The sequence below is a fragment of the Pinus tabuliformis genome, chromosome 3_1, assembly GCF_031772625.1.
Source record: "Pinus tabuliformis cultivar Carrire ecotype Pingquan chromosome 3_1, CPIR1, whole genome shotgun sequence".
NCBI lineage: Eukaryota > Viridiplantae > Streptophyta > Pinopsida > Pinales > Pinaceae > Pinus > Pinus tabuliformis.
The window spans coordinates 493394538-493415705 of record NC_142301.1 but is presented as its reverse complement, the minus strand read 5'-3'; the positions used below and the strand labels follow the sequence as shown (position 1 = coordinate 493415705).

General features: G+C 39.5%; 1 protein-coding gene across 5 annotated transcripts in view; it reads right to left on the bottom strand.

Moving 5' to 3' along the window:
- Positions 1 to 21168, bottom strand: part of LOC149187956 (pentatricopeptide repeat-containing protein At1g10910, chloroplastic-like) — a 420882-nt gene that overhangs the window by 284206 nt on the left and 115508 nt on the right. For 3 of the 5 annotated variants that reach the window (XM_089411507.1, XM_089411510.1, XM_089411506.1), the window contains exons 3-4: positions 12249 to 12512; positions 11450 to 11752 (exon numbers count right to left, since the gene is read on the bottom strand). In XM_089411507.1, coding sequence (XP_089267633.1) covers positions 11450 to 11752; positions 12249 to 12512 — 567 coding nt within the window. The remainder of the gene's footprint in view (positions 1 to 11449; positions 11753 to 12248; positions 12513 to 21168) is intronic. The other 2 variants (XM_089411508.1, XM_089411509.1) reach the window with 2 other exon arrangements.

Sequence of the window (21168 nt, the reverse complement as noted above, 5' to 3'; positions counted from 1 at the left end):
TGATTGTAGCATTAATGGTTATGCATGTTCTCTATTGATATTATGGTGATTGTAGCATAAATGGTTATGTTTGGTCTCTATTGAACTTATGATAATGATGGCAATAAAGGATATGTATGCTCTCTATTGATATCATGATGATGATAAATTTGATGGATAGGTATATTTCTATTGATGTTACGATGTTGATAACTTGATGGATATGAAGGTTTCCATTGATGTTTTGATGATGATAGCCATGATGGATGTATCCCCTATATTAGCTACTTACATTAGTTTTGGTTCACAATGAACAATGATGTGAATGACCAGGTGATGGTAATAATGCTAATATGACAATGACTAACACTGAAAAACCTGGTTACTGATTATTATTGAGTATGGCAGGAAACCACCAGAGGCACTCGCACATGACGAGTTGACGACACCTGGTTTGATGAAAATTTATATTATTTTATCTTTGAAATTCTAACCGATTTCAAAACCTGCTATATATGTTTATCTATATTCTGATGATATGGTAATGGTTGCAGGCACATATGAGTTGCTTGGCCGAATGACTCACATATGGGTGATGGAGTTGTACAAGTGGATGGAACTACATGGGAGGGGTGGGACAGTGTCCCTGATCTCACCCACTAGCACTCCCGTCATGACTTGGGCTGGAAGGGTTGAAACACCTTCGCCTTGAAGATCACGATGCCATGAGGGCAGGTTCCCAAGTTGGTTCGCTCATGAGGATTTTACCGGGGGCGCACATCAAGGCGAATTCCTTGATCCCCAACACCATTAGTCTCACTATAGCAGGCAACATAAGAGATGATAGCAGTCTATGATGTTGCACCTATACTTTCCCCTCGTAGTCACTAAATGCTTGAAGGGCAAGTGGCGTGGCACCCTTGGAACTTCAAGGGAATTTCTTGAAGGACACGACCAACCTGGCACTCTTGGCATCACAAATAAAATGTTAGGTGTGGCACCCTTGGAACTTCAAGGGACTTTCTTGAAGGGCACGACCAACTTTGCACCCTTGACATCACAAATAAATTGTTAGGCGTGGCACCCTTGGAGCTTCAAGGGAAGTTCTTGAAGGGCACGACCCAAACTTGGCACCTTGGAATCATTAAAAATAAATAAATTAATAAATATAATCAAGAAATGAAAACTAAGTAAATTTACATCAAGGGTAAATGATGTTAGAAACCGAGGTAATAAAATCAAAAATAAAACTTGGGTTAAGAGGATCATAGGAAGAAATAAAATAGATTACCTTAAAAATTCTACTCTTCCCATGTTGGAAAATACTAGGTAGATTATGTGGTTTAATTAGGTAAAAGGGGAAAGAGGGATATAATTGTAAGGATAAAGATTAATCCTAAACTAATTAAACCTAATTAAGAAAAGAGGAAGGTGAATTAAAATAAGAATAATAAATTAAATTTAGAGAAATGTAGAGAACCTCCATGTGGCAACAACCAACATAAGAATATCCATCTAAGAGATAACTTGAGTTAAATTAGGGGGGTAGATAGGGGATCAAATCTTGACTCATTAATTGACTTTAGTAATGAACCCAAATTAAGGAATAAAAAGGGGGATAAAGAGGCAACTAGGAGAAGAAGTAGGAATCTTGTTGAGGTGAGAAAAATATTAGTTTTAAATTAAAATTTAAGTAAATAATTTTGGGAGACCCTTGATGAGAGAGTGACACTTGGGTGGGTGAATGTTAAATTGGCAACTAGGGCCAAACTCCATGTGGGTCGGTTTATTTATGGCAGCTGATATTTTTATTGGATCCCTCTCGTCGAGAGGTGTAGGATTGATCCAAAGATCATCCGATTCCGATAAGTATTTATGCAGATGTGAATTTATTTTGTTTATGTAATTATTATCAAGCCGACCAGCACATATGTAGGCTCTAGAAGCCCAACCGACGTGTCTATTCAACCTCTACATTTTTAGTATAAATAGATGAGGATTTTATGTCATTTTGACACACAACTCTTCATGTGATCTCCTCCTCTCCACGTCTTGGGTTTTTGGTGAAGGAGAGACACACAAGAACATACGTTGGGCCAAGTGTATGATGCCCTATCTTATACGCAGATGATGCCCTAGCTTATACGCTATAATGGAGACACCTAGCTGCAGTAAGGGAAGGAATTATCACGCTGTAATGAAGACTCCTAAACGCAGAGATTTGTTCACGTAGAGACCCGTTCACGCAGATGATGCCCTATACGCAGAGCCCTGTTCATGCAACCATAGAAGCACATAACTCACACATATTCGGATGGTTCTGTGATCTCACATGGAAGAGGAGTCGCTGTCATGAGGCCGCTGTCTAGACATGGAGCCGCAGTCAAAGCTTGAAGTCGCAGTCAAGAAGAGGTTAAATACGTTGTCATAATGGAAACCTAGCCGCTATAATAATGTGCTCTAGCCGCAGTCAAAGGAGGAGGTCCCAACCGCAGTAAATGTGCCCTAGCCGCAATCAAAGGAGGAGGTCTTAGATGCAGTAAACGTGCCCTAGCCGTAATCAGTGGAAGCCCTAGCCGCAGTCATAGGGTTGGCTCCCATACGCAGTTAGTAAAGGCTTTGAGCCTCATCAAGGGAAGGCTTTAGAATGTAGTCAAGAGGAGGGTTTGATCTGCTGTTTAAATGAACTCTAACCTGCAGCTAAAGAAGCCCTAATCTACAGTTTATAAGGACCCTAAGTTGTAGCCAAGAAGAGCCTCACCGCAGTAAAGAGAGACCCTTATCCACAGTTTAATAAGAGCCTTAACAACATAAGGAGGCTTGGAAGGACAACTTTGAGTTTCGGTTGCTATAGATGATAGCAGGGTGAAAGAAGCATGATGATAACATAGTAATGAAGGTTGTTCCTAGGCATATCTTAAGGTTTGGAATCAAGGTCGGTAAGCCAATGTCGTAATGCATTGAAGAAATCTGCCTCAAGTCTTGGATCAATTCAGCACAGAGCTAAGATACTTATTCGGATTGGATTTTAACATTAAGCTGAGATTTTGTAATCTATTTTGTTGTGTTGATGATGTTTATATAACTGTTTTGAGGAGTTGCTATGTGCTAGGCCATAGGCCATAGCACCATAACAAGGACTGCTTAGGGCTGTCTAGATATAAAGAAGACTTACTCTAGCATATGCTGCAACTTCTGGAGCAACAAGTAAACAGAGTAATGCTACATTAGTGTTATGTGGAAGGACATCAGTTTGATGATCTCCTATGAGGGTATGCTACAACACTCCTTGTAAATATTTGAAGATTGTCGGTGCTGCATCCTAGAACAATCATCATTATCAGAATGATGGACTTACTGCTGCTATCATACAATATCTGATTTGTATATTTGTACTATCTCTCTCTCTCTGTTGAACTTGAAGAACATAAAAGAAGAACTGATCAAGGGTTTCCCCACACATTGTGGGGTTTGTCCCTGGCTTGCGCCACATCCTGTGTCCTCTTGTCTTGGCTTGTCTTCTGCGTTTTATATTTATGTTCTATCTGCAGTTTATCGTAATGCTGATGTGATTGCTAACTGTGAAAATTTAAATAAATTGCTCTAGCATAGAACATACCTAATCTTAACATGGTATCAGAGCTGAGGTGAAGACAATGCCCAAGCAAGAGTGAAAGAGCAATCACCGAAGACAGTTGGGACAAGATAGAAGGATCAATGGGTTCCTCATAATTCACCTAGGGTGAAGTCAAAGCAGAGAATGTTATCAGAATGGCGCAGCGGAAGATTATGATGGTCCATCTTAAGATCACTTCATTGGGAAGTTCGGATCTAAGGGTGGAAGGAAAGGCGAATGCCTTGTTGAAATAAGTTTGGCCGTTATGCGAAGGAGTGTTCAAATGGCAGAGACACATCTCTTGATGAAGATAACAATCATTCTTGGGACATCTTCAATGATCAAAAGAATGACTGGTAATGCAGGTCATCAAGGAAATGGTCGACTCTTCCAGGAAAGCAAGGAACCCCAAAATCTCTTTTATGTACCTGATCGAACCTGATGTCCATCTCAGAAATGGAAGTCAAAGGTTATAGGGTGGCACTTATCGATGAAAGGTATGTGTTTGAAAATAGATCTTTTAAAGATGTTTTGAGTTCAAGGTTGTATCAAGTTGCAGTTAGTTCACTAGGGACCATGTCCATTGACTCAGCACTGGAGGTCTGTGAGTGAGATGGTGACTAGGATGCCTGAATTCAAAAAGAAGCATGAAGGTACATATTATAAGGGGACCATTCCCCTCATGCAGCAGGTTCACAGGTTTGGAACAACCCGAGTAGTTTGAGAATCATGATCAAGGAATCTCATGTATTCAGGTGGAAGAAAGCCCTCTATGGCTTGAAGAAAAACACCTCGGGCATAGTATGAGAGGATTGATAGCTGTCTAATGCAGCTGAGATTCACTAAGAGTGAAACCGATCCAAACCATTACTCGAAGGTTGTGGATGATAAACCTCTCGTACCGGCACCTATGTCTGATAGGTACAGACCCTCTCATTTATAGGAGACAGAGGGAGTTGGATTCTGAATGTGGGAAGATAAGCTGCAAGCTTGTGACTGCATCGAGGATCTTAACTTTCAGAAGTTATATGGTAATGATGTCGGACCAGATTTGGGAAATGCCTCTGAGTTTCATAAACTCATTCGTGTTGATGTTTTTGGAGAACCCCTGTCCGGACATCTGTGTTGCAGTTAGCATGGTGAGCTCATATTTGATTGAGCCTCACTAGATTGGTGCCAAGAATCTTCTAAGATATCTTCAGGGCACAGTCTCTCATGGATTGAGATACACTACCGGAAAGAAGAAATTGCATTATTATTCGAATGTTGAATGGGCAGGCAATATGGAGGATCACTAGAGCACTTCTCAGTGCTGTTTGGAATCTGCCTTGATATCCTGGATGAGCAGGAAGCAGAAGTCGGTGACTCTGAGCACCACCAAGACAGAATACATTGCTGATAGTATTGCCTTCTGTGAGGCAGTCTGGTTGCTGAAGCTCTTCAGTGAGCTGTTTGTACACATGATGAATACCACTGTGAATCTCTGTGACAACCAGAGATGGGATTTGATTATTGAGGAATCCCGTATTTGACAATTGCTCCAGCAGATAGACATCAATTACTGCCTTATCTGGGATATGGTAAGTCGATTATCAAGGAGGCTCCATCACACTGAGATGATGTACAGGACAGAGCCCTGAGGAAAGATCAAATTTGTGATTTTCTCGAACGACTTGGAGTCGTCGAGAGACCTTTGTAAAAGGGTCCTGCATACTGCATACATTGAGCTCTAGGAGCTTTGGGGGGCTTGCAGTTCTATTGGAGCAACATACGACCACAGGGTGACTCACCCTCCCCTGGTGGTGCACACTGAAACAAGATGATTCGCTCTCTTGTGGGACAAGATGACTCCCTCTCTTGTGTAGCAGGATGATTAGTTCTCTTGTGAGGCCTGGATTGATGTGTTCTCCATGGCGATTGTAGCAGGATTGATGTGTTCTCCTGTGAGGCCTGGATTGATGTGTTCTCCATGGCGATTGTAGCAGGATTGATGTGTTCTCTGTGAGGCCTGGATTGATGTGTTCTCCATGGCAGCCTGGATTGATGTGTTCTCCATGGCGATTGTAGCAAGGATTGATGTGTTCTCCTGTGAGGACAGGATTGATTAAGTTCTCCTATCGAGGCATCCTACCCATGCAGTCTGGGACTCATGGGAAGTACCTCTCATCTGATCAATGAGCAAGGAAATGAAGTTAGGGACCATAGTAGTACCGATGGACGCATCGTTGTATCTACCGTACTCCCTACGCTAGGATGTCCTCCATTGATCTAGGATCAATGATACTGGTCTGGGACCAGTGGTAGGAGTTGTACATGCTATGACACTGACTTCGGGTTGCTGAGACTGGTCTCGGACCAGTGGTACATACTCCGAGACTAACTTCGTGTCAGTGCAGTACTGGTCTGGGACCAGTGAGAGTGGTACATACTATGACGCTGACTTCCAGTCGGTTGAGACTGGTCTGGGACCAGTGGTACACTCTCCGAGACTGCGATATTGGTCTGGGACCAGTGGTAGGAGTGATACTATGAGGCTGACTTCGGGTCAGTTGACACTGGTCTGGGACTAGTGGTACGCACTCTGAGTCTGACTTCGGCTCAGTGGAGAATGGTATGAGACATTCTCGATCAATTCTTCTTCTTCATAGTTCAGCGGAGATGAGCAGAGCAGAGCAGAGCCAGCAGCACTGAGTAGAGCTGAGCAGAGCAGAGACAGCATAGCTGAGCAGAGCAGAGCTAGCAGAGCCAACAGAGTTGAGCAGAGCTGAGCAAGAGCAGAGCAGAGCCAGCAGAGCTGAGCAGAGCAGAGCAGAGCCAGCAGGGCTGAGCAGAGTTGGGCAGAACAGTGCAGGGCACTGATGGCAGAGATAGTACAGTCAGACTTATGGATCAATGGATGGAGTTCTCCCTAGTTGAGAGGGAGTGTTAAATTGGCAACTAGGGCCAAACTCCATGTGGGTCGGTTTATTTATGGCAGCTGATATTTTTATTGGATCCCTCTCGTCGAGAGGTGTAGGATTGATCCAAAGATCATCTGATTCCGATAAGTATTTATGGAGATATGAATTTATTTTGTTTATGTAATTATTATCAAGCCGACCAGCACATATGTAGGCTCTAGAAGCCCAACCGACGTGTCTATTCAACCTCTACATTTTTAGTATAAATAGATGAGGATTTTATGTCATTTTGACACACAACTCTTCATGTGATCTCCTCCTCTCCACATCTTGGGTTTTTGGTGAAGGAGAGACACACAAGAAGATACGTTGGGCCAAGTGTATGATGCCCTATATTATACGCAGAAGATGCCCTAGCTTATACGTTGTAATGGAGACACCTAGCTGCAGTAAGGGAAGGAATTATCACACTGTAATGAAGACTTCTAAACGCAGAGATTTGTTCACGTAGAGACCTGTTCACGCAGATGATGCCCTATATGCAGAGCCCTGTTCATGCAGCCATAGAAGCACATAACTCACACATATTCGGATGGTTTTGTGATCTCACATGGAAGAGGAGTCGCTGTCATGAGGCCATTGTTTAGACATGGAGCCGCAGTCAAAGCTTGAAGTCGCAGTCAAGAAGAGGTTAAATACGCTGTCTTAATGGAAACCTAGCCGCTATAATAATGTGCTCTAGCCGCAGTCAAAGGAGGAGGTCCCAGCCACAGTAAATGTGCCCTAGTCGCAATCAAAGGAGGAGGTCTTAGCTGCAGTAAACGTGCCCTAGCTGTAATCAGTGGAAGCCCTAGCCGCAGTCATAGGGCTGGCTCCCATACGCAGTTAGTAAAGGCTTTGAGCCTCATCAAGGGAAGGCTTTAGAATGCAGTCAAGAGGAGGGTTTGATCTGTTGTTTAAATGAACTCTAACCTGCAGCTAAAGAAGCCCTAATCTACAGTTTATAAGGACCCTAAGTTGTAGCCAAGAAGAGCCTCACCGCAGTAAAGAGAGACCCTTATCCACAGTTTAATAAGAGCCTTAACAACATAAGGAGGCTTGGAAGGACAACGTTGAGTTTCAGTTGCTATAGATGATAGCAGGGTGAAAGAAGCATGATGATAACATAGTAATGAAGGTTGTTCCTAGGCATATCTTAAGGTCTGGAATCAAGGTCGGTAAGCCAATGTCGTAATGCATTGAAGAAATCTGCCTCAAGTCCTGGATCAATTCAGCACAGAGCTAAGATACTTATTCGGATTGGATTTTAACATTAAGCTGAGATTTTGTAATCTATTTTGCTGTGTTGATGATGTTTATATAACTGTTTTGAGGAGTTGCTATGTGCTAGGCCATAGGCCATAGCACCATAACAAGGACTGTTTAGGGCTGTCTAGATATAAAGAAGACTTACTCTAGCATATGCTGCAACTTCTGGAGCAACAAGTAAACAGAGTAATGCTACATTAGTGTTATGTGGAAGGACATCAGTTTGATGATCTCCTATGAGGGTATGCTACAACACTCCTTGTGAATATTTGAAGATTGTCGGTGCTGCATCCTAGAACAATCATCATTATCAGAATGATGGACTTACTGCTGCTATCATACAATATCTGATTTGTATATTTGTACTATCTCTCTCTCTCTGCTGAACTTTGAAGAACATAAAAGAAGAATTGATCAAGGGTTTCCCCACACATTGTGGGGTTTGTCCCTGGCTTGCGCCACATCCTGTGTCCTTTTGTCTTGGCTTGTTTTCTGCGTTTTATATTTATGTTCTATCTGCAGTTTATCGTAATGTTGATGTGATTTCTAACTGTGAAAATTTAAATAAATTGCTCTAGCATAGAACATACCTAATCTTAACAGTGAATAATCAAGCTATTGAATTATAAAAAAATAACTAATTATGCCTGACATGCCAAGTGTCACCTATGAGGACTCCTATAAAAGAAGGGGCAAGCCATGAGAGAAGGGACTTTGGAGAACCCTATTGTTGGATGGATGAGATGATGTCAAAGCAGTGATTACGATCCTATAGTGAGTTTGGTGAGGTAGAGGATTTTAGAGAGGGGACTCTTGAGCCAAGGAGTGCTCTCCTCTACCAGCTATTGCAATTCTCCATTGTACAACCCCATTGCAGCTCGGGGGTCCGCGGGGAAGAAGAGTACCCAAGGAGTAGGCTGGGAGGTTAACCGGTGGGTCATCGCATTCGGATCAAGTACATCGCCATTCATTCACGGAGGTGACCGACAACAAGGGAATACTAGCAACAGCAAAGCAAACGGAGTCTCGTCTTCTGGTGAACGGTACATATGTGTTGCAATACTATTTTGGTCTTAGTTAAATGTATGTAAATGTTATGATATGTTTCTTGAAATGAAATCCTAATGTGTTTCTCTTCTAATTGCATTTTGTTGTGATTAAAAAATAAATAAAAATAAAAATATGTATATAGTCTGGATGTGGTCTTTCCACATCACATATATCGCACTAGTATACATATTCACTGATATTAGAAAATGTCTAAGTATAGAGTAATGAATTAATTATTTAAGTACCAAGTAAATATCTAACTCACTAGAACATAATGAATATGTAGAGTGGGGCACTAAATATCCTATAATATGAAACCAATTAAGGTACTATTCAAAAATATATATATATTAATAAATACAAAGAACTTTACAACGTAAAAGTGAACTTAAAATAAATAACATTTTTTTATATATTAACTAAAAGAATTATACATGTTATTTTGCAGAAAAATATAACATAAAACTATATCAAGAAAAGGAACTAAATAATATAATTAAAAGGGCATATGACATAAACATTGAATAAAGTTCTTAAATAAAATATAAAGACTAAAATAGTAGACAAAACCTATTTCTTAAAAGTAAAAGAAAAAAATCAAATCCATTCAATTTAACCAAACAATATTATTTTATAATGAAAAGTGACCGCCTCTAAAGATCATGGAGGTTCCACGTAACAGGATAAGTACAAGGAAAACAGATGGACGACGAAAGGGAGACGGTGGAAGGAAGGGAAGACGGTGAGGTTTTGGAGATATAAGGAGAAGTGAGGGAGTGCAAAAGGGAGAGCTTTTTTTGGGAGAAATGGAGGGGGAACAGTAAAGGAAATTGGGAGTTGAAGACTAAGTAGCTGAGCTGAGATATTGGAATTGAGAATCGGACATCTGAGCAATTGTTTTTGAAACCTTTGGGCATGGGGGTCAGAGTCCTTCAATTATGAAGTATTTTTGTAGTGCATTTGCAGTAACCAGTAGACACGCATATGAAATTTGAAAACAGTAATACATAAAATTGAAATCTGCACCCTGAGTTGCTTGGACTTCGATTGCTGAATGGTAATCCTTTGATCAATTTCGAGATGGTACCCGACCAGACAGAGCAACCTGGTTGCCCGATCCAGAGAAGCTCTCCACAGAGGCTCTCTGTCCCAGTGCCCAGAACTCAGATCACTCAAAGCTCTTCCACTGTAAAATCTCTTCTGGGTTTCCTGCTAATGAGTCTATAGTTTTTCCGCATCAGGCTTTGCTATAATGGCGGTGGCCGACTTGCAGCCAGCCTCTCAGCATGTCTCTCGCGTATTTCTTTGTCATAATCCTCAGTAGGTAGGGTAGTCTTTATGAGTTCAGTATTCTTTATAGATCCATTATATCTGATATATATATTGTTTGATTGATATCTACGTTGAACGTTATTGCTAAGTTCATAACTTTAACTTATATATATATTCATGACATTCTTTAATACATGGTATAACTTTAAGATATTTCTTATTACATTTCATTTAATATATTTTATAAACATTAAATGATTTTTCCTTATAACATATCAAGTATATGTTATAAATATTAATGTATATATACTTATACGTAAGTCTAACTATATATCATAAAATTTAATGTATATATATAGATATATTCATATATATAAAGTTTAACGTTTTTATTAATGGGTCAATTAGATGGGTTGTTACAATTTTGAAGTTGGGTACCAAGGATTGTACCCAATTTGGCTGGGGGTTTCGATCATTTGGTAACCAGAGCAAAAAGAAGCGAGGACAACCCGGAATCTTGGATCGACATCAAACTCGAAAGAAAACAGGTATTTACATTGAATTGATAAGTTTTGTTCTCAAATTTCATTGTATGCAATCTTCGAAGTAAATTCTAAGTTTCTGAATTCAGAACCCTTACAATAAAATTTTAGATTTAGGGCTTCACGGTAATTCTCAATATGAATTTGTTAAACTTTGTTAAATTCATTAAATTTAGAGCATTTTAGAGCTCTACATAGTTGTTCAGCAATGAAGTTAGTTGTGTGTCAGGCCACCCACCTTGGTTCAAATCACCTAGAGGTACAAATAAGTGGTCGGGGCCAAGAGCAAGTCCTAAAATATTTTGACAGAAGAGTACCCTGCTGTCACTACAGCTTAGCTGAATGAAATTGTTTGTGACTAATGGTTTGCACTTCCAGGGCCATATCATCCATGAAAATGCACCACATGGTACCTGATGTTTTCAGGCCAATTGTAATGCTTCTAAAGTTTAAACTTGAAAGGGAGCACTTCAAACAAAAGGAATGATGAGAAAGCTCAGAAGCATGAAAATTTATCAATATGGCTTCCAAAATTCAATCACATATGCTCTATGTGAGGAATGACAGACAAAAGAAAGAAATGTGTTGATGTCCTTAACTAACCAAAAAATGTCAATGTGTCTGGAAGTTGAACATGTATAAGCAAGGGAATACATAAGGCATCTCAAATCTGATCTAATCCTACAGCTTAAATAAAAGTACTTTCTCAAAAAATTAAACAACCAATGCCTGTTTGGGCTATGATAAAATTGGACCAGAGGCAATAGCATTGACACAATTACCTTGTTTGGAACTAAGCCTGCAGACTTCATATCATCTATTAATTTCTCAGCCTTTTCATGCTTTCCTTTTGCTGCATATGCATTTAGGAGTGAGCTATAGTGAAATTCATTGGCAGGAAGACCTTCGTTCTTCATCTGCTGAAAATAAGTCTCAGCTTCTTCATCAAGATTATGTGAAGCACAGAGAGCTAAAAGAGATCCATACATGACTGAATCAAACTTCAAACCCGTCCCTTTGAAATCCTCTATCAACTTGCAAGCTTTGGAATACCCATGTCGAGCTTTAACACAGCCTGCAAGTAACTAATACGCCCATATGGATATAGATTACAAAACAAATGTCAGAAAATTTTCACCCAGCATGTCAAAACATGTACTTGACACCAAACTCCGATTAAGAAATAAGAAAAATAATATCAATTTTAGATCTAAATTTTGTTACATATGTCTAACAGCATATATATTTTGTGCAGAACATGTTCAACTGACTGGAGCCCTCTAGAAGAACTTAAAGTGATTTAGAACACTAATTTAAGTTGACAAAAAGACGAGGAAGTAAAATTCTCACTTGTGAAAACATGTATTGCTTTTAAAAAGGTCATCACAGAAAGCCAGCCATGGATACTCATACAGTGAAGAATAATTCCAATTTACAGAAGTATACTTCCATCCTAATTGTAAATCAACCAAGAGCACCTGAAACCATTTTGATTTAACCCAAACAAAGCCCTTTCATATTCCACAAATATCAAAGCAAATAATTGCAAACTTCAACATGAAGAAAAGTAGATGAGTATACCGTACTGTATGTAACAATATCTGGATTTAGGCCCCCTTCCTTCATCTGCTCAAACAGCTTGAAAGCAGTTTCAACCCTTCCATTGGAAATAAGACATTTTAACATTGAATTACAGACAAAGACATTTGACTTGATATCTTCATCTTCCAAATTGTAGTACAACTCCAATGCAATTCTGGTTTGGCGTCCTTTGCCCATCAATGTGATAAAACTTGTATAAGAGGCAGCACTAACCTTGCCATGTTGCTTCATCCAATCAAAGAGCTGTAACATATGCAAAAACAAAGTCTATTTAGTCCACCATTTGTGAAAAATTCTAAATAGAAATCCTACTATAGTGATTAATATTATTTCTTCTACTTATTATCTCAGAAATAAGTTATTCATAGTGTTCTTACGGAAAATATCGAAATATATTCTACTGCAGCCTTCACAATTAAAACATTACGAAAGTAAATGTAAGAAAAAAAATACTGTCACAAATACAATCACAATGACACAATTATTTTTGGACAATCGTCCCCGGAAAAACCCAATGTGGGAAAACCGGTGCAGTAGATGAGGGTTTTATTATTCTTCAGCAAATTCTCATGTACAAATTACAACAAGCAAAACAGGAATGATAAATTTTACAGACGCTTCCTGACAAATTTCTGACCCAGGTGAAGCACTTCTTCTTCCCGGAATCCTTCTGTGTCCCTCTGCATCAAACTTCTCACACTGGCCCAGCGTCAAGCTTCCCACGCAAGCTCTATGTCAATCTGCCTTTGCGTTGCCTCTTTCTGCGTCACCTTGTTCCTGCTCTGCGTCTTGGTGCCTTCCACTCTCTGAAGATGTTGATGCCCTCTCTTCATTTCTCACCTGCAACTCTCCCCTTGATTCAATTTTCTCTTGCTGAACTTCGACCAATGAGAAAATCGATCTTACTCGGGTAACTGAGTATCTGCCTCTCATTGATCAATCAACGGCCCAGATTAGATTCTAATCAACGGTTAGGATCATTTGACTTGATCTCTACCTTCTTCTAGAAGTTTCACCCACAGTTTAGATTAATACCCATTAATTATTTTAATTTCCTAAGTTTAGACTTAGGGTCCCATTAAAAATAATTAATTATTTTAATAAAATTGTCTTCAGGTGGAATTTCCCAAAACGATTTATGGGTATTGGAGAATGCATGTGTCTAAGCCTTCCTACAAATTTTGAGGCCTAGAGCACATACGATGCTACCCCAAATCAACACTCCCTCTTAGCGAGGAATGTGCTCTAGCAATATACTGTTGTTGCATACTGCTCTGATTCTAACGCATCATCCTTTGCACTGTTGATGTCTGAATGTTGTCCACCAACTATTGCACTGTTGTTGTAACTGCATTGTTGTTGACACTGCCACTGCCAACACTATATCCGTACTACAGCACCCTCTGAATTTTTGCATTTGTTTTGTTGCTGGCACTACCACTACCAACTGTCCCTGCACTACAAACTATTGTTGCAACTAAAACGGATTTTCTACCATACCCATCTGCTCTCTAAACTGATTGAACTTAGATCTTCTGAGAGCCTTTGTGAGTATATTGGCTACCTGCTCTCCTGTGGGGACATACTGTAGTTGTACTGCCCCACACTAAACATAGTCTCTGATAAAGTGACAACGGATATCTATGTGTTTCGACCGATCATGAAATACTGGATTCTTAGAGAGTTTGATACAACTCTGATTATCACAGTAAACCTTGGTCGCTTCCATGCTTTTTCTGAACAATCTCACGAGCTATTTTCTAAGCCATATAGCTTCACACATAGCTGTGTTAGTTGCCATATATTTTTCTTTTGTTGAGCTCAAAGCTACTGATTTCTGCTTCCTGCTGCACCAAGATATCATCCCTGATCCAACACTGAAGCAATACCCCAACATACTTTTTCGGTCTACTGAATTTCCTACCCAATATGCATCTGTGAACCCATTCAAACTGACGTCCTCCCCTTGGGAGTATTTCAACCCATATCCGACTATTCTGCGTACATACCTAAGAATGTGTCTAGTTGTTGCCTAATGCACCCTTTTTGGTTCCACCATGAACTGACTGAGTGTTGACAGCAAAGCAAATGGCTGGCCTAGTGTTGACCAGATACATGAGCGACCCAATGAGTTACATGTACAAGGTGGGATCTACTTCCTTGTCTCTTGATGCATCTATTTTCTTCCAGTTGTTGATCATGGGAGTAGCCATGGGTCGGCAATTCTACATTATGAATCTCTTCAGAATTTCTGTAGCATATCTTCCTTGTCCAAGGAAGATCTCCCCATTCTTCTGCCAAACTTCCAACCCCAAAAAATAATGCATCAACCCCATGTCCTTCATGTCGAATTCAGCTTCAAGATTCTTCTTGCAATCCTACATGAGCGTGGATGACCCAATTAGGAACAAGTCATCTACATATAATACTAGAATAAGTGGCTCATTCTCTACCATCAAATAGTAGAGATTGGGATCAGCATCACTCTTGACAAATCACAACCACTACAAGTAACTATCAATCCAACCATACCATGCTCTGGGTGCCTGCTTGAGCCCATACAAGGCTTTCTTTAATCTGCAAACGTGAGTTCTCTTCTCATGAGTTTCAAAGCCTTCGAGTTGTTCTATATACACCTCCCCTTCTATCACCCCGTTCAAGAATGTTGCCTTGACATCCATCTGGTGAATCTTCCATCCCATTTGAGCTGCTTGGGATATAACAGATCTGATAGAGGTGTTTCGAGCAACTGGGGCAAAGGTCTCTTCATAGTCTATTCCTTCTTTCTGAGCATACCCTTTGCCACGAACCTTGCCTTGTACTTCTCTATACTTCCATTTGCAGTGTAATTGATCTTGTAGATCCATCATGATCCTACAACTAATATATCTTTTGGTCTAGGTATTACTTCCCATACATCATTCGTCATGATGGAGTTGTATTTTTCAACCATGGAATCCACCCATACTTGGTGTTGAACAGCTTCCTGAAAGCTAGAGGGTTCTTCAACCTGAGCTACCAATGCCGGTATCTGTCAGGTTGTCTATGCTACCTTTTCTCGGTTCTAGGAGCTCCAACAAACTCCTCTGCGTCCCTCAGTGTCTGTCGTACTTCTCTGCTGGTTCTACCACTAGTAGTGGGAGGCTCAACCAACTCCTCCTCTTGATCTTGTCATTCCATTTGCTGAGAACTATCTGCATTTCCTCCTTCTTAGGAGATAATGGTATTGGTCACTGTACTCGATCCAGGTGTCTGTCCTCCTGCCTGTCCTCCTTCCTGCCCCTGCTTCTCTTGGACTAATGGAACATCTCCAGACTGATCTTCTGCAGGCATCTCACAAGATTTCCTGAAAGCTCTGTCCTCCATGAACTTTGCATCTCGTCTCACTACAATCTTCCTGCTGCTAGGAATGTAGATTTTGTATGCCTTTGAGGTCTCGCTCTATCCTACGAGATACCCCCTTTCTGCAGTCTGATCCAGTTTACTGCACTTCTCATCTGGAATGTGACAATAATCCACGCTTCTGAATATCCTGAGATGATTGACTTCCGACTTCTTCCCTGTGAAGACTCCTTCAGGCGTTTTCTTCCCCAATGCTCTATGAGGAGTTCTATTCTAGATATACACTGTTGTGTTGCAAGCTTCTGCCCATAGATACATGGGTAGATCCTGATCATACAACATAGCTTTGGCTACCCAACAATAGTTATGTTTTTCTGTTCTGCTACTCCATTCTACTCCGGATTATATGGAGTTGTCCACTCCCTTTTGATGCCCTCCTTTGCGCAGAAATCTGTGAAATCTTTGTCTATATATTCTCCACCATTATCTGAATGCAATACCTTTATCTTTTTCCCTATCATATTTTCAACAAGAGCTTTAAACTCTTGGAAACGATCAAAGACCTCATCCTTGGTCTTTAAGAAATAGATCCAAGTTTTTCCCGAGTGATCATCGATAAAGATAACGAAGTATTCGCCACCACTAAGAGCTCTTGTGGACATAGGACCACATATATCTAAGTGTATTAATCCTAATACACATTTTGCTCTATTGTTACTTCTCGAAAAAGCCGCTTTAGCGCACTTCCCTAGCACACATCCTCTACATAAGTCATCATGTTCACTACTAAGGACTGGTACTCTTGCAACAGTCTCTCTGAGCATCCTTAGTGCTCCATGGTGTAAATGTCCCATTCACATGTGCCACAATTCATTTCGTTACTTCTCACCATTATAGTTGTTGCCTATCAGTGTCATTGGTGATTCCAGTTGCAATCTATACAACTTGTTTCTTCGAATCCCAATTTGTCTTTTCTTCTTCCAGCTTGGATGCTTGATGCATACTTTCTTTCCCATGAAGTATACATCATATCCCTTGTCCTGTAATTGGGACATTAAAATCAAGTTCATTCCTAATCCTAGCACATGCAGAACATTGGTGGCTCGGATGTTGTTCCCTGCTTCCGTCTGAAATGCTATGGTACCTCTCCCTACATTTCGTTATGTTTCCCATAGTAATTTGGAAGTCCATTTGTTCTTCTTGATAGCTCTAGAAATGTTCTCGTACTCCAGTCATATGAGTTGAAGCCCTGCTATCAATGTACCAAACATCTGCTGACGCTAAATTTGCTAGGCATGTGAATTCTTCATCTAATCTGGTAGATAAATCTGAGACATTTTGAGTATCAATATTGTGCCAATTTCTGATGCTAACCTATCCCAGCATCTGCTGCAGGAAAAAACTGCGTCCCACCTGAGACAATCCTTCTTGCTGAATATGTTGTTGCATTGTTCCTTCTACCACTGACAAATTTCGATTGGAAAGACTTACCTCTTTGTCGACTCACTCAGAAAGAGTTTTCCCACGAAATCCAATCCTTTGGCTTTGAACTGCGCAAGGCCCTTGGAGATTCGAATTACTACCCATGCATGATTTTCAAATTCCCTTTTCCTTTCTACCTTGGGTCTTTCAGCTTCTTCCTTCTACTTTCCTTTAGCTCTGATACCATGTGAAAATTTCTAAATAGAAATCCTACTGCAGTGATTAATATTATTTCTTATACTTATTATCTCATAAATAAGTTATTCACAATGTTCTTACAGCAAATATCGAAATATATTCTACTGCAGCCTTCACAATTAAAACATTACAAAAAGTAAATATAAGAAAAAAAACACTGACACAAATACAATCACAATGACAAGTATTTTTGGACAATCATCCCCGGAAAAACCCAATGTGGGAAAACCGGTGCAGCAGATGAGAGTTTTATTATTCTTCCGCAAATTCTCATGTACAAATTACAACCAGCAAAACAGGAATGAGAAATTTTACAAGCGCTTCCTGACAAATTTCTGACCCAGGTGAAGCACTTTTTCTTCCCTGGAATCCTTTTGCGTCCCTCTGTATCAAACTTCTCACACTGGCCCAGAGTCAAGCTGCCCATGCAGGCTCTACGTCAATCTACCTCTGCATTGCCTCTTTCTACGTTACCCTGTTCCTGCTTTGCGTCTTGTTGCCTTCCACTCTCTGAAGATGTTGATGCCCTCTCTTCCTTTCTCACCTGCAACTCTCCTTCTGATTCGATTTTCTCTTCCCAAACTTCTACCAGTGAGAAAATTGATCTTACTCGGGTAACTAAGTCTCTGCCTTTGGTGTGTTCTCCAAGTGCCCATCAAACCTCCTCATATAATCCTCTCGTTGATCAATCAACGGCCATGATTAGATTCTAATCAATGGTTAGGATCATTTGACTTGATCTCTACCTTCTTCTAGAAATTTCACCCACAATTTAGATAAATACACATTAGTTATTTTATTTTCTTAAGTTTAAACTTAGGGCTTCATTAAAAATAATTAATTATTTTAATAAAATTGTCTTCGGGTGGAATTTCCCAAAACGATTTCTGGGTATTGGAGAATGCATGTATCGAAGCCTTCCTACAAATTTTGAGGCCTAGGGCACATCCGATGCTACCCCAAATCAACACTATTGGCATGGAAATTTAACTCATAAAGAGTTTTTAGTCTCATATGAGCATCCTCAAACTCTTCCTCTCTTTATTCGTCCCTTGCATATGCAAATGTAAACTTGTCTAAGTTTTCAACCATCAGAGTCCATATGAGACAAGACTAAGAATGTCACCACTAACATATTCAACCTCTATTTGATTCAAAAAGTGGTTGCTCCGCTATTTAGAACTTGGATCACAAATCTAAAGATACCCCTTCACTGTGTTTTGTACTTAGCTATGTTATTGTTTCATTTCTTTCGTTTCTCGTGTAGAAGTAACTAACATTGGTGTTATGAGTGAACATCTCCCGTAGACTTGATAAGTCTCTTGCAAATAGGTATAGGTTTTCAATCTAGATTGTCCTCCAACTCTGGTGCAATTTTTATATCCTAGATTTCAGAATAGGCTTATCATATATATACATTTTTATTTTTCTATATTTTTTTAATTTTTTTAACATATACGTTAAGGCATAAGTTCGCAAGCTTCCTAAACACCAAAGTTTGACATTAATCAATATGAATTCTCACAAATAAGTGTATAGATTTTAGTAATGTGGGCAATCTAGAAGTTTGATCAATCCAAAATTTGTATCAATGCATGAAAGTAAAGAAACACATTCACAATCTTCTCTGCAATTCCACAAATGTTATTAGAGCTACTTATTCTTCTCTTACATTCATAATTATTTGCACAATATGCCAATCACCATAATGTTGCAATTGGCAGCTTCAGTCAGAATTTCATTAGCAAAATAATGAAGAAAATTCATATTTATATATTTGACCAAGTCGACCCCACAGTGTGAAAAGCCACCTCATGACACACATATAAATAGAGCATCATTGGACGTCATTTGGACACACATCGCATTATCTCATTCAATCTAAAATTGCAGGAGGCTACTCACATGTGCAAAGGAGTCAAAAGAGCATTTTCTTCTTTGCAATGACCAGCATCTTTCTCTCTATTTTGACTTGCTTTGACTTTTGTTGACTTAAGGTCTTGAGGATCTGTTTCACCAAGATTTTGGATTGTCTTGGAGGCCAAGCATTCCAAGAGACTTTGACTCTGTTTGACCGCACTTATCATCTTTGTTCTAAGAATGTTGACTGATGTTGACCACAAGTCAACTCTTTCTCTTTTGACTGAGAATTGCAAGGATAGTTTGACCAAGATCTTGACTATTGAAAAAGGCCAAAAATTGTAGGTATTATTTGGCCAAGATCTTGACTGTTGAAAAAGGCCAAAAACTGTAGGAATATGTTGACCATCTTTAACTAAGATATTCACTCCTATTCTGGCTTGTTGACTTGGTTTGACCACAGGGTTTGGCTGGCTCATTGACCGCAGGCTTTGACTGTGATTTGACCGAGTTTGACTATGGAAGTTGCAGGCCGAAATTCGGCCCTTTTACCAGACTGTTGACTGGTCACAGATTGCTTATAATTCTCTCCCATTTGACTAGATTTGACTTGGTTGACTTCGGAAACTCAAAGATTGACTTTGATTGTTTATGGATGTACAAATTGGATTACGTATCTCAGTTGAACTTTGATTGAATATCTAAGAAAAAGAAGAATTGATTTGGGTCTTCCCCCTTCTGGGGTTTCACCTTAGTCTTTGACTAAAAATCTATGTGTCTCATTGTGCTTGGCTATCTTCTATTATGCATTATTGTTTATCATTTCTATCTGTAATTTCTTAATTGTTATTGGGGTGAATGAAATTGAATGCTACATCGTTTAAGTAATTATAACAACATAGAACTTGAGAAAAATTAACACATAACAACAGTGTCCTCTATTGAGACCAGTGTTGCACATAACCCCCCCCTCAGGATCTAAACCGGGAATTTAGCAAGATTGATGATTAGATTAGATTTTAAGTATGAGACTGGTGCCTTAATGGAGTCACAATTCTTGCTTATGGTAATTTGAAACGAAGGTATTTGAGACTCCCAAAGGCCTCCCACCTATTCGTGATCATGATCATGATATTCATTTGATTCCAGGAAGTGTTCTTCCAAACATTAGACCTTACAGATATCTCTATGTCCAAACGAGTGAATTGAACGTATAGTTGCAGAAATGCTAGAGGTCGATATAATTCAACCTAGTCAAAGTTCTTTCTCTACTCCAGTAGTATTGGTGCATAAGAAGGATGGATCATGGCGTATGAATCCGGATTATAGGGAGCTCAACAAGCTCACTAATAAAGATAAAATTTCCCATTCCTATCGTTGATGAATAGTTGGATGAATTACATGGAGCAATTTACTTCACCAAGTTGGATCTTCATTTAGGATATCATCAAATCAAAATGAAGATTGAAGACTTTCTGAAAACAGCATTCAGAACTCATGAGGGTCATTATGAATTTTTGGTCATGCCTTTTGGCCTTACTAATGCACCTTCCACATTTCAATGTTTGATGAATTCCATTTTCAAACCCTTAATTAGAAAATTTGTGTTAGTATTTTTTCATGATATACTAATCTACAGTGAGTCTTGGATGGATCATGTTCAATATGTTGTCAGGGTGCTCAAACTAATGCAAAAGAAACAATTATATGCAAAGACCTCCAAAAAAAATTTGGAGTACATTGAGGTGGAATAATTGGATCATATTGTATCTCATGAGGGTGTTAAAGTAGACCCTAACAAAATTAAAGCCATTAAGGAATGGAAAATCCCCACAACCATAAAGCATCTTCGAGGATTTCTCGACATGACAGGGTGTTATCACAAATTTGTTAAGAATTATGGGAGAATAGCAACACCTCTAACAACATTACTGAATAAAGATGCATTTTCTTGGACTCCAAAATCAACTAAGGCCTTTGAACATCTTAAAGAGACAATGTACCAAGCATTGATCTT